Below are 14,689 nucleotides of genomic sequence, written 5' to 3' on the forward strand. Positions count from 1 at the left end.
GGAACCTGCTTCCTCCCTCTCTCTGCCTGTCTCTCTGCCTACTTGTGATCTCTTTCTGTCAAATAAATAAATAAAATCTTAAAAAAAAAGAATGACGATTGTAAAGATACTAGATGGTCTTGAAAAAAGCACAGAAGTGGGTAGAGAATCCCTTTCTGGAGAAATAAAACAATTAAAATCTAACCAAATTGAAACCAAGAAAGGTATTAATGAAGCACAGAAAAAATGGAAGCTCTAACAGCTTGGATAAATGAGGAAGAAGAGAGAATTAGTGATATAGAAGATCAAATGATGGAGAATAAAAAGGTGAGAAAAACAACTACTGGACCATGAAGGGAGAATTCAAAAGATAATACAAACCATAAGACAAAACAATTTCAGAATAATTGGGACCCCAGAAGAAAAAGAAAAAGAGAGGGGGGCAAAAGGTATATTGGAGCAAATTATAGTGGAGAACCTCCTTAATTTGGGGAAGAAAACAAACATCAAAATCCAGGAGACACATAGAACCCCCCCCTCAAAATCAATAAAAATAGGTAAACACCCCATCATCTAATAGTAAAATTTACAAATCTCAGAGACAGAGAACATCCTGAAAGCAGCTCAGGACAAGAGGTCTGTAACCTACAATGGTAGAACGAAACTAAAAACTAAAAGAAAAAAAAACTAAGAGAATTTGAAAACAACAAACCAGTCCTATAGGAAATATTGGAAGGGGTCCTCTAAGCAAAGAGAGAGCCTAAAAGTAACATAGATAAGAAAAGAACTGAGACAATACACAGTAATAGTCACCTTACAGAAAATACAATGGTACTAACATCATATCTTTCAATGGTTACCCTGAATATAAATGGGCTAAATGACCCAATCAAAAGACACATGGTATCATATTGGATCAAACAAAAAACAAAAACAAAAAGACCCATCACTATGCTGTCTGTAAGAGACTCATTTTAAACCCAAAGACACCTCTAGATTTAAAGTGAGGGGGTGGAAAACAATTTACCATGCTAATGGACATCAAAAGAAAGCTGGGGTGGCAATCGTTATGTCAAATTAGATTTTAAACCAAAGTGTGTAACAAGAGAAAAGACACTATATCATACCTAAAAGGTCTGTGTGACAAGAAGATCTAACAATTTAAAATATATATTCCCCGAACATGGGAGTACCCAATTATATAAGCCAATTAATAACAAAACAAAGAAACACAATGACAATAATACAATAAGAGTAGGTAAATTTAACACCCTTTCACTAAAATGGCCAGATCATCTAAGCAAAAGATCAACAAGGAAATAAAGGTCTTAAATGACACACTGGACCAGATGGACATCACAGATATATTCAGAACATTCCATCCCAAAACAACAGAATACACATTCTTCTCTAGTGCACGTGGAACATTCTCCAGGATGGATCACACCCTGGGTCACAAATCAGGAGTCAACTGGTACCAAAGATTGGGATCATTCCCTGCATATTTTTAGACTATAGTGCTCTGAAACTAGTACTCAACCACAAGAGGAAAGTTAGAAAGAACTCAAACACATGGAGGCTAAAGAGCATCCTACTAAAGAGTGAATGGGTCAATTAGGAAATTAAAGAAGAATCAAAAAATTTCATGGAAACTAATGAAAATGAAAACACAACTGTTCAAAATCTTTGGGATACAGCAAAGGTGGTCCTGAGAGGAAATTATATAGCAATACAAGCTTTTCTCAATGAACCAGGAAGGTCTCAAGTACACAACCTAACCCTACACCTAAAGGAGCTAGGGAAATAATAGCAAATAAAGACTTAACCCAGCAGGAAAAGAGAAATAATAAAGATCAGAGTAGAAATCAATGAAATAGAAACCCAAAGAACAGTAAAACAAGAGTAATGGAAGTAGGAGCTGGTCCATTGAAAGAATTAATAATATTGACAAACCCCTGGCCAAACTTATCAAAAAGAAATGAGAAATGACCCAAATTAACAAAATTATGAATAAAAGAGGAGAGATCACAACCAACACCAAAGAAATACAAACAATTACAAGAATATAATATGAGCAACTTTATGCTACAATATTAGACAAGCTGGAAGAAATGGATGCATTCCTACAGAGTTATAAACTACCAAAACTGAACCAGGAAGAAATAGAAAACCTGAACAGACCCATAACCAGTAAGAAAATTGAAGCAATAATCAAAAATCTCCCAAAAAATAAGAGCCTAGGTCCAGACAGATTCCCAGGGGAATTCTACAAAACATTTAAAGAATTAATACCTATTCTCCTGAAACTGTTCCAAAAAATAGAAATGGAAGGAAAACTTCCAAACTCATTTTATGAGACCAGCATTACCTTGATCTCAAATCAGATAAAGATCTGGTCAAAAAGGTGAATTACAGACCAATATCCCTGAAGAACATGGATGCAAAAATTTTCATTGAAATACTAGCCAGTAGGATCCAAATGTACATTAAAGGAACTATTCACCATGACCAAGTGAGGTTTATTCCTGGTCTGCAAGGTTGGTTCAAAATCCACAAATCAATCCATGTGATACAATACATTAATAAAAGAAAGAATAAGAACCATATGATTCTCTCAATAGATTCAGAGAAAGAACTTGACAATGTACAGCATCCTTTCTTCATTAAAACCCTTCACAGTGTAGGGATAGAGGGTGCATACCTCAATATCATAAAAGCCCATCTATGAAAAACCCACAGCAAATATCATCCTCAAAACCTGAGAGCTTTTTCCCTTAAGGTGAGGAACATGGCAGGGCTGTCCACTATCACCACTGCTATTCAACATAGTACGAGAAGTCCTAGTTTCAGCAATAAGACAACAAAAGGAAATAAAGTGCATCCAAATTGGCAAAGAAGAGGTCAAACTCTCATTCTTTGCAGATGGTATGATACATTATGTGGAAAACCCAAAGGACTCCACCCCCAAACTGCTAGAACTCATACAGGAATTCAGTAAAGTGTCAAGACATAAAATCAATGCAGAGAAATCAGTTGCATTTTATACACCAACAGCAAGACAGAAGAAAGAGAAATTAAGGATTTAATCCCATTTACAACTGCACTGAAAACCATAAGATACTTAGGAATAAACCTAAACAAAGAGGTAAAGGATCTGTATCAGAAAACTATAGAATAGTCATGAAAGAAATTGAGGAAGACACAAATGTAGAAATGTTCCATGATCATGGATTGGAAGAAACAATATTGTGAAAATGTCTATGTACCTAGACCAATCTACCCATTTAATGCAGCCCCTACCAAAATACCATTAACTTTTTTCAAAGAAATGGGACAAATAATCTTAAAATTTGTATGGAACCAGAAAAGACACCAAATAACCAGAAGAATGTTAAAAAATAAAACCAAAGATCATGGCATCACAATTCTGGACTTCAAGGTCTATCACAAAGCTGCAATCATCAAGACAATATGGAACGGGCACAAGAATAGACATATAGATTAATGGAATAGAATAGAGAGCCTGGAAATGGACCCTCAGCTCTATGGTCAATGAATCTTTGATGAAGCAGGAAAGAATGTCTAATGGAAAAAAGATAATCTCCTCAACAAATGGTATTGGGAAAATTGGACAACCTCATGAAGAAGAATGAAACTGGTTCATTTCCTTACACCACACACAAAAATACACTCAAAATGCATGAAGGCCTAAGTGTGAGACATGCATCCATAGAAATCCTAGAGGAAAACACAGGCAGCAACCTCTTCAACCTCAGCCACAGCAATTTCTTCCTAAAAATATTGCCAAAGCCAAAGGTAGCAGGGGCAAAAATGAACTATCGGGACTTCATCAAGATAAAAAGCTTTTGCATAGCAATGGAAATAGTCAACAAAACCAAACAACAACAGAATGGGAGAGGATATTTACAAATGATATATCAGATAAAGAGCTAGTATCCAAAATTTATAAAGAGCTTATCAATCTCAACACCCAAAGAACAAATAATTCAGGCAACAAGTGGGCAGAGACATGAAAAGACATTCCTGCAATGAAGACATCCAAATGGCCAACAGACACAAGAAAAAGTGCTCAACATCATTTGGCACCTGGGAAATATAAATCAAACCCTCAATGATATATCACCTCACACCAATCAGAATGGCTAAAATTAACAAGTCAGGAAACAACAGATGTTGGTGAGGATGTGGAGAGAAGGGAACCCTCCTACAATGTTGGCGGGAATATAAGCTGGTGCAGCCACTCTGGAAAACAGTTTGGAGCTTTCTCAAAAAGTTGAAAATAGAGCTACCATACATCCCAGTAATTGCACTATTGTGTATTTACCCCCAAAGATACAAATGTGGTGATCCAAAGGGGCACAGGCACCCCAATGTCCACAGCAGCCAATGTCCACAATAGCCAAACTATGGAAAGAGCCTAGATGTCCTTCAACAGATGAATGGACCTACAATGGAATGGATCTATAGTGGAATATTTTGCAGCCATCAAAATGAAATCTTGCCATTTGCAATGACATGGATGGAATTAGAAGGTATTATGCTTAGCAAAATAAAGTCAGAGAAAGTAAATTATCATATGATCTTGCTGATATGAGGAATTTGAGAAAAAGACAGAGGATCATATGGGAAGGTAGGGAAAGGTGGAACAAGACAAAATCAGAGAGGGAGACAAACTGTAAGAGACTCTTAATCTCAGGAAACAAACTGAGGGTTGCTGGAGGACAGTGTGGTGGGAGGGATGGGGTGGCTGTGTTATGGACATTAGGGAGGGTATGTGCTATGGTGAGTGCTGTGAAATTTGTAAGCCTGATGATTCACAGACCTGCACCCCTGGGACAAATAATACATTATATGTTAATAATAAAAAATCTGTTGCATTTCTATATACTAATAATGAAGCAGCAGAAAGAGTGATTAAGAGAACAATCCCATTTACAAGTGTACCAAAAATAATAAGATACTTAGGAATAAACTAACCAAAGAGGTGAAAGACCTATACTCTGAGAACTATAAAACATAGATGATAGAAATTGAAGATGACACAAAGAAATGAAAGATATTCCATGCTCATGGATTGGAAGAACAAATATTGTTAAGATGTTTAAAATACCCAAAGCAATCTACACATTAAATGCAATCCCAATCAAAATACCAACATCATTTTTTACAGAACTAGAACAAACACTTCTAAAATTTGTATGGAACCACAAAAGATCCCTGATTGCAAAAGTAACATTTAAGAAGAAAAGCAAAGCTGGAGGTATCACAATTCCAGACTTCAAGTTATATTACAAAGGTGTAGTAATCAAAATAGTATGGTACTGCCACATAGATCAATGAAACAGGATAGAAAACCCAGAAAGGTTCCCACAACTATATGGTCAATTAATATTTGAGAAAGCAGGAAAGATGATCTAGTAGGCTTAGGACAGTGTCTTCAACAAATGGTGTTAGGAAAATTGGTCAGCTACATGCAAAAGAATGAAACTGGACCACTTTCTTACACCATATACAAAAAGAGATTCAAAGTGGATTAAAGACCTAAATATGAGAACTGAAACCATAAAAATTCCAGAAGAGAGCACAGGCAGTAATGTTACTGACATTGGCCCTAGTAATATTTTTCTAGGTATATCTTCTGAGATTAGGGAAATAAAAGTTAACTGCTGGGACTACTTAAAAAAACAAACAAACAAACAAACAAACAAAAAACGTCTGCACCATGAAGGAAACAATCCACAAAATAAAAGGCAATCTACTGAATGGGAGAAATATTTGCAAGAGATGTATCTGATAAAGGGTTAGCATCCAAAATATATAAAGAACGTATATAAATCAACTCTCAAAAACCAAATAATCCAATTAAAACTTGAGCACAAAAAATGAAGAGACATTTCTCCAAAGATAACCAGATCACCAACAGACATACAAAATGATGCTTAACATCACTTGTCATCAGGGAAGTGCAAGGCAAAACTACAATGAGATACCACCTCATATTTATCAAAATAACTAAACTCAAAAACACAAAAAACACAAGTATTGGCAAAGATGTGGAGAAAATGGAACCCTCTTGCACTGTTGGTGAGAATGCAAACTGGTGAAGCCCTGTGGAAAACTATGGATGTTCCTCAAAAGTCAAAAATAGAAACACCTTATGATCCAGCAATAGCAGTACTAGGTATTTACCCCCCAAAAATGTAAGGGGATACTTGCATCCTTATGCTTATAGCAACATTATTTATAATAGCCAAATTATGGAAGTAGCCCAAGTGTCCATTGATAGATGAGTGGGTAAAGAAATGAGATATATTACACACACACACACACACACACGAATATTATTTAGCCATAAAAATAATGAAATCTTGCCGTTTGCTATGACATGGATGGAGCTAGGGAATATAATACCAAATGAAATAAGTCGGTCAGACAAAGAAAAATGACATATGATTTCACTCATGTGTGGGGTTTAAGAAATAAAACAAATAAGGAAAGGAAAGATTGGGAGAAAGAGACAAGCCGAGAAACAGACTCTTAATTATCGAGAACATACTGTTAGGTTACCAGAGGGGAGGTGGTGGGAGAGTGGGTGAAACGCGGGATGGGATAAGGAGTACACTTGCTGTGATGAGCACTGGGAGATGTGTGGAATTGTTGAATTACTGTATTGTACACCTGTAACCAGAGTAACACTACATGTTAACTATGCTGAAATTAAAATGAAATTTAAAAATTTTAAGAAGTGTTAAAAAATAGTATGTTTTCAGAGCAGTGTTTCCCAAGTCTATCTACACATTGAAATCACCAAGTGTACTGATCTGTATCCTACTACTACAGATTATAATTTGATCTGAGGATGTGGTCTGGGTTTTTCAACCTTTAAAATTCCAATGTGCAGACAAGTTCAGGTTCCCTGGCTCAAAGGTTTGTTGTGAGGATTTAAAGCTCACAGAATACATAGTTTACTTTCCCTTGCAAGTGTTGGTTCACAAAGATGGGGACTGGTGAGTGAGATAATGTGTCAGGTTCAAGAGAGCCGAGAAATCTTATCCTGGTATCAGTTTCCTCATTTGTTAAACTGACATAACCCCATTTAGGCTACAAAATAGACACGTTTTGTAAGCTGTAAAGTACTTCCCAACAGCTTTTGTACATATTCCATTTCACTTTACACTCCACTCCCCACTGCCTTTTACAACAGGGCTCAAGGTAATTTTTCTGACCTTCACTGGTAGTGAAAAATTTAGTAGTAGGAAGTAGGCAAGCCTGGAAGATTTCCTGACAAGAAGGCGGGACAGGGCTTAACTATCCCTGGAGGAATCTAGAGATACAAACCATTTCTCACAAGCAACTCCAAAGTCGCAAGTGCAAGTGAGCCCCAGAACATTACATGGTCAATGCAGGGCCCACCTACACTGGAAAAATTAGCCTGGAGCTGTGGAAAGGGCATAAGTGATTAAGAGAGTCCTGTGCCCTTTAGCAGTTACTCTTCTTTTTCAATTCCCTTTGGCCCCTCTATAAAATGAGGATGGTCATATCTGCTCTCCATAGGACTGAAATGAGGATGAAATGAGCCCAAATATTGGAAGGTGGTCTACAGAACGGAAATTTTAGTGTAGTATTTTATAGCCACTACTCATACCACAACAAAAATAAAGTCACAGAGAAGTCATCCTAAATTTTATTGGCACTGAAATAGAACATGGGTTGAGCATAAATCCTTCCAAAAACAATTTTTTAAAAACTCCCAAAAAACACACACAAAAAAACTGAATACAAAATCTAACCTTTCTCCCCAGGCTCCCTGTGGGTGCATTATTGCCCTTAAGAGGCAGCTAGAGTACCCCACAATTCCAGGTTTGAATTTAGCCAGTATAGGGCCTATCACCAAAAGAGTGTCAATATAATTCACAGCAATGCACATAAGACTCCCCTAAGTCAGGCAGGATGGAGTTGGGGAGGGATTGAAGCCAAGGGCTCTGGGCTAGGGGCACTGCCATGGAGGAACAGTATGACCGTTTGGGGACTGAACTCTGGGGAGAAGGGAAAATAAAAAGAACAATAAAACCAAATACCAAGTACTTTAAAAATGAACTGTATGACCTATAGTGATAGATGACATCACTAATACTGAAAGCTTCTTACAATAGTATTTCTGGCAAAATATTCTTTTATAATATAGTATATGCTTCCTCGTATATGCTTCCCCCCATATGTGGGAATGGTAAGGAAATGAGGCCAAAATCATCCTGCCTCAAAACTAGTATCTTCTAAGGGTGCACTAGCAAGAAACACAGAAATCGATATTGAATTAGATGCCACTAGAATATATAATACTGGTAAGAAAAAAAAAAAAGGAGCACACATGAAACAGAGAAGAGGAGGAGGTTGCTCCTGTGTTGAGAAAAAGGGGTTAGAGTGTAGAAAGGACCAGACCAGAGCCCCCAACAGCTCTCTGAAGCCCAGTGTGAACATTTACCCCCACTGGCAAGAGTTCTGGATGAGATGACTAGGCTTTTGGGTAAACATCCCTACTATTCTAGCTGGAGGGAATTTGGGGATTGGAATGGGGAGGGGCAGATCCCAAGAAGGGAGAGACCCAGAATAATAGTAAGGGATACCTCTTCCCATAGAGCTCACTTGAAACAAGCCTAGGCTCCCATAAGGCATTGGGAAGGATCTTCTAAACAGCCCTGCCTGAATAGAATGGGCAATAGCCTTCTAAGATGTTGGTGAAGTCTCCTGAAGATACTGTCTCCTCCCATCTCACTGTGGGGAAAATCTGAATTCCTGAACTCAGGGACAAGACTTAGAAGGATTTTGTAACAGATCCAATCTGGGAGGTATAGAGAAGAATGACTGATACCTTTTTCACTTCCAATCATTATGAAGCCTAAATAACTCTAGAAGAAATGGACATTGGAAGGTCTAATCCTAAGTTCGCTGATATCCTAGAGCATACACCCAGGGCCCTACCTCCTTCTGTAAACTGTGTGATGCTCTAATTCTGCAAATCACAGGACCCTGAAAAGGAAGGAAGTTGTGGGGCAGGGATGGGGGTTAGTTTTCAACTTATATCACACTTAAGTCCCACAGAACAGTATTGTGTGGGGGTATTTCCCCAATCAAGTGGGAACTGCCTCTAAGCTACAAAGTGGTCTCTTCTAGCAATCTAGATTAAAATGGACATAGAGGGAAAAGACGGTCCAATTGGCACTATAGTGGGCCATTTATTTGCCCAATGAGGTGATTGAGGGCTGAGGGGCTAGGTTTGGTCCCATAGGGGCACTGAAGACTTGGCATGACTCCAGGGCTGCTCTAGTTAGTCGCTTCAGCACAATGTGAGTTAGGCAAGAGTATAGGAGTGTGGGGGCAAGGAAGAAGGGAGGAGGGATCCTTAGAGGCTTGGTGAACATTACATGGACTCAAATTCATCAATACGCTGCTTAGTATTGCCCTGCCGGATCTGACGCAGGGTTTTATATTTGTCTCGGCCAAGTCGCATGTTCTCAGCATGGATCATGTCATTGGCAGTCTTCTTGGACTCATCACGGGCATTGGCCAGTTCTGAAGTGAGGGCCTGTGAGGGTGTAAGGGGATGAGGGGTTAATGGCTTGCTCTCACTTTACCTCCTCTTATTTAAGCAGATTCATCAGATTCATTCTCTCTCTCCCCACCCTCTACACACACACACACACACACACACACACACACACACTTCACTCCTCTCTTTCTACATACAAACACATACACATATTTTTGAGGTCCATTTTCAGCAATGTTGGAAATGCAGTGGGGCAAGAATAAAACAATCAAAAAAAGAAAAATCCACAAACTTTGTGGACCAATGGCAGGTATTCTCTGAAAGTAGGAAAATGTACCAAAGATTCAGGTAGAAATTGGGTCAGGGTATTTTCTGGATACAAGAAAAAAATGGAGTATAGGGCAAAAAACAAAAGGAGGAGGTGGCCCAAGTTCTGACTGATAAGTGATGGGTGCTTATCCTTAAAGCTCTCATTAGAGAAAGGCTCAGACTCCCATACCACAATGAGACAGGCTCCTCTACCTAACCCAATAATGATATAAGGAATGTACATGGTATCTTTGACCCTCTGGTCCTATTGGAATACCTTCAGGTGCTTCTGAACACGCTCATTCTTCTCTGCCTCAGTGGTACGTTCCTCCTCACTGCGATCCTTGGCCATGGCATCAGCCCGCAAGTCAGCACTGGCCTCTGCCCCATTCTCATCCTGCTCATCCTGCTCATTCTCAGCCGGCTCAGCTACGTGAGGTGTACTCATGGCAGTCTTCAGCTCAGCACGGGTCTTCTCCAAGTCTTCTTGTACCATCTGAGCCTGTCCAGTAATAGAGGGCAGGAAGAACCAGCAGTCAGATCAGGCTAACTTGTGGCATCCTACAAATGCATAGAATGGCCCAGCAGGAGGCAGGTACCAGGAAGGCCAAGTCACTTTGTCTGCCTTTAGTTTCTGCATCTGTGTAATAGGAACAATTTACCAACTTCCCTGGTGTATTGGAGAATTCTGGGAAGTATTTGAGAAAGCCTCGAGCTCCTTCTCCCATGATGCCTGCTATCAAGGAAGGATGGAAAGAATAAGGAGCCCAAATCTGAGGAATCTAAGGAACTGAAACCTACCCTTTATCATAAGGCTTTTACTCTGGGCACTGTGTCTCACCTTCTGCTGCCATTCCACAGCCTCACTTTCCTTCTTCTGTCGAGCCATCTCCAGCTGAGAGATTCGAGCTGTCAATTCTGCCATTTCCAAGGCCTATGGATAAATTGGAAGCTTGTGAGAGCTGAGCCTTCTGGTTCTCAGGACCTAGGTATCTTCAACCCCAGTTCCACTGGGGAGCCAATAGGAAACCTGCTGTTCCACTTGCTTGCTGTTCTGGAGGCTCTTTTTACCACACCTCCTCCAGGATGACTGGAAGACCATCCTATTCTCAGATTTACTATTCTTTTTAACTCCAAATCATTTTGTTAGAAGTCAGAGATCCACACCTAGACAACAGACCTCCTGAACACAAACATGTAATTTCTCTCTCCCTCATCTCTCTCTCCCTCTCCCCCCTTTCCTCTCATCCTCCCCCTCTTTCTCTCATGCATACACTATTGCCCACTGCATATTTAGGGCCTTCATAAACTCTGGGAATCAATGTGTCACTGTCTGAAGTGCCAGACCCTTCCTGCTTTTCTGGGATGCTCAGGACTCCACTAAGACTCCTCCCAGGACAAGTATAGGAAAGATGCTATAGTGTCACAAGGCAATCTGAACAAGGGGGGAAAAAACCCTTATGCACACCCTCTCATCTTGGACACATCTATCTTCTAGAGGAAACTTCTCCCTGGAAAATAGGTCTTAGTTCCCGCATTCACACTCCAAACAGTAGAGGGAAAGAACATATATAAAGGAATTTGGGACATGGGTTCTTAACGTTTGAGTCACAGAAGTAATAAAGATGAAAATTTGTCTGGAATCAGAAGAGACTCCGAATCACTAAGGAAATGTTGAAAAACAAAAATAAAACTGGGGGCATCATGTTACCTGATTTCAAGCTTTACTACAAAGCTGTGATCACCAAGACAGCATGGTACTGGCATAAAAACAGACACATAGACCAGTGGAACAGAGTAGAGAGCCCAGATATGGACCCTCAACTCTATGGTCAATTAATCTTCAACAAAACAGGAAAAAATATACAGTGGAAAAAAGACAGTCTCTTCAATAAATGGTGCTGGGAAAACTGGACAGCTATATGTAGAAGAATGAAATTCAACCATTCTCTTACACCGTACACAAAGATAAACTCAAAATGGATAAAAGACCTCAACGTGAGACAGAAATCCATCAGAATCCTAGAGGAGAACATACGCAGTAATCTCTTTGATATCAGCCACAGCAACTTCTTTCAAGATACGTCTCCAAAGGCAAAGAAACAAAAGCGAAAATAAACTTCTGGGACTTCATTAAAATCAAAAGCTTCTACACAGCAAAGGAAACAGTCAAAAAAACAAAGAGGCAACCCACGGAATGGGAGAAGATATTTGCAAATGACAGTACAGACAAAAAAGGTTGATATCCAGGATCTATAAAGAACTCCTCAAACTCAACACACAGACAATCATATCAAAAAGTGGGCAGAAGATATGAACAGACACTTCTCCAATGAAGACATACAAATGGCTATCAGACACATGAAAAAATGTTCATCATCACTAGCCCTCAGGGAGATTCAAATGAAAACCACATTGAGATATCACCTTACACCAGTTAAAATGGCCAAAATTAGCAAGACAGGAAACAACATGTATTGGAGGGGATGTGGAGAAAGGGGAACCCTCTTCCACTGTTGGTGGGAATGCAAGTTGGTGCAGCCTCTTTGGAGAACAGTGTGGAGATTCCTCAATTAATTAAAAATAAAGCTTCCCTATGACCCTGTAATTGCACTACTGGGTATTTACCCCAAAGATACAGATGTAGTGAAAAGAAGGGCCATCTGTACCCCAATGTTTATAGCAGCAATGGCCACGGTCACCAAACTGTGGAAAGAACCAAGATGCCCTTCAACGGACGAATGGATAAGGAAAATATGGTCCATATACACTATGGAGTATTATGCCTCTGTCAGAAATACCCAAGTTTTGTAGCAACATGGACGGGACTGGAAGAGATTATGCTGAGTGAAATAAGTCAAGCAGAGAGAGTCAATTATCATATGGTTTCACTTATTTGTGGAGCATAACAAATAGCATGGAGGACATGGGGAGTTAGAGAGGAGAAGGGAGTTGGGGGAAACTGGAAGGGGAGGTGAACCATGAGAGACTATGAACTCTGAAAAACAGTCTGAGGGGTGTGAAGTGGCGGGGGGGTGGGAGGTTGGGGCACCAGGTGGTGGGTATTATAGAGGGCACGGATTGCATGGAGCACTGGGTGTCGTGAAAAAATAAGGAATACTGTTATGCTGAAAATAAATAAAAAATAAATTTTAAAAAAAGATTAAAGTAAGGATGCTCACTCTATTCCCCTGAAAAGTGCCTAGACACAGTTTTACATACAATTTTAGTGAACAAACCCTTCAAAAAGAGGCAAAAATAGGTTCTCAGCCTTAGTCAGCCACACTGTGCGATCTTTGACAAGTCTCTTAAACCTCCTTGAGTCCTAATTTCCTTAACTGGGCATAGTATCCCATGTGGATTAATCCCACAGGATTATGGGGAGAAGAAATAAGAAAGTAAGGGAAGAGGAAAAGTTGCTAGCATAACTTGTAACACACAGTAGGTAGTCAATTAAGTGTAAATTCTTTTGCTTCTTTCCTCCCTCCCTTTCCTTTTTCAGGTCATCAGCTCAGATCCCTAAGGGCTAAGAAAGTAGAATAAAAGTAAGGGTTAGGGAAGACTGCAAAGCTTTCTAGGCCACATCAGTGACTCTGCAGCTTGCTTTTGAATAAAATATCTGCTGGAGACCTGTTGACTGGCACCCTGATGGAAGGAGACAGCTCTGCAGGCAGGGGTAACTGTGAATAGGTAGGCAGACAGGGAAGAAAATTCAGTTACCACAATCCTAGCTCATTTTATAGCTTTACCAGCTGTTCCTGAGTCTTCTTCTGATCACGGGAGGCCTGCAACAGGGCTTCCTTGGCCTCTTCAGCTTCTTGACGCTCTTTGGCCAGTTTTTCAGCCTCACTCTGGGCACGCTTCCGCTCCTGTTCAAGCTCCAGGGCCCTGCGGGTCTGTTCTTCTAATTCTGGAAAGAGAAGAAGGGGGAAAGATAGTGAAATATGCAGACATGGAAGGAACACCTAGCTTCCTTCCTGGAAATGCTTCATCCCAGGGCACAGCTGGCAGAAAGCTCTGGGAACTCTTCCTTTTGCCCTGTCTTTCATCTATCTGTAGCCACATATGGATTATATAGCCTGAGTCTGCAGCTCAGGCAGAAGAGCCTCTAGCTCAGAGTTAGGCTCTAGGAAAACCCAGTCTCCAAGGTGACTGACTCTAATCCTCACCGTGCTGAGCCTTCTTAGTCTGTTCCTCAATTTGCTTCAGCCTCTCCATCAGTTCCTCCTTTTCCCGTTCAATCTTCTCCTTCTCCTTTTCTGCCATCTCACGCTTCTTCTTCTCATTTTCCAGCAAAGCACTAAGGAAAGAGAAAGGATGGAATAGGTCACATGGAAAGGCCCCAAGGCTCTCCGACCCTGGACCCTCAGCCCTTACCCATCTAACACACTTAGAGCTTGTGAGTTAGGACCACGCTCCCTTATCCCCACATCCTGTCCTTACATCATAGCCCCACATTGGTCAGTACACCCAGGACCCTGTCATTTATTCCAGAGTCAGGATCTAACCTGGACTCCCAGCTCTACTACTCACCAGTGTGTAACCAGTGGGTGAACTTAACTATGTCATTTCTTTTCTCTTGTTCTCAGCACTCCTATCTGTAAAATGGCCTAATAAGTCCTGACCATCTACCTCATAGTTATAGGGTCAAGTTTTGACTCTGCGTTGGGAGTCCACTGAGCTCTATGGCTTCAACAGGCCCTCTAAATCCCACCTCTAGGCTCTATTCCCCCAGAATTTGTTGCAAATCTAAAACAAGTATTCACTTTTTTTTTGCCCCAATGCATCTTCTAGGAGGTTCCTTTTTCACCCTGGGCTAGGCGTTTTTTCTTT

General features: G+C 40.2%; 1 protein-coding gene across 1 annotated transcript in view; it reads right to left on the minus strand.

Annotated features, from left to right (window-relative positions):
* Positions 1-7,668: 7,668 nt before the first annotated feature.
* The window catches only part of MSN (moesin), an 81,015-nt gene continuing 73,994 nt past the window's right edge, over positions 7,669-14,689 (minus strand). Inside the window, exons 9-13 of the mRNA XM_044236060.1 lie at positions 14,026-14,156; positions 13,606-13,766; positions 10,698-10,790; positions 10,134-10,358; positions 7,669-9,583 (exon numbers count right to left, since the gene is read on the minus strand). Of these exons, the coding sequence (XP_044091995.1) occupies positions 9,419-9,583; positions 10,134-10,358; positions 10,698-10,790; positions 13,606-13,766; positions 14,026-14,156 (775 nt within the window). The 3' untranslated portion in view covers positions 7,669-9,418. The remainder of the gene's footprint in view (positions 9,584-10,133; positions 10,359-10,697; positions 10,791-13,605; positions 13,767-14,025; positions 14,157-14,689) is intronic.

This window comes from Neovison vison, chromosome X, assembly GCF_020171115.1.
Source record: "Neovison vison isolate M4711 chromosome X, ASM_NN_V1, whole genome shotgun sequence".
Classification (NCBI taxonomy): domain Eukaryota; kingdom Metazoa; phylum Chordata; class Mammalia; order Carnivora; family Mustelidae; genus Neogale; species Neogale vison.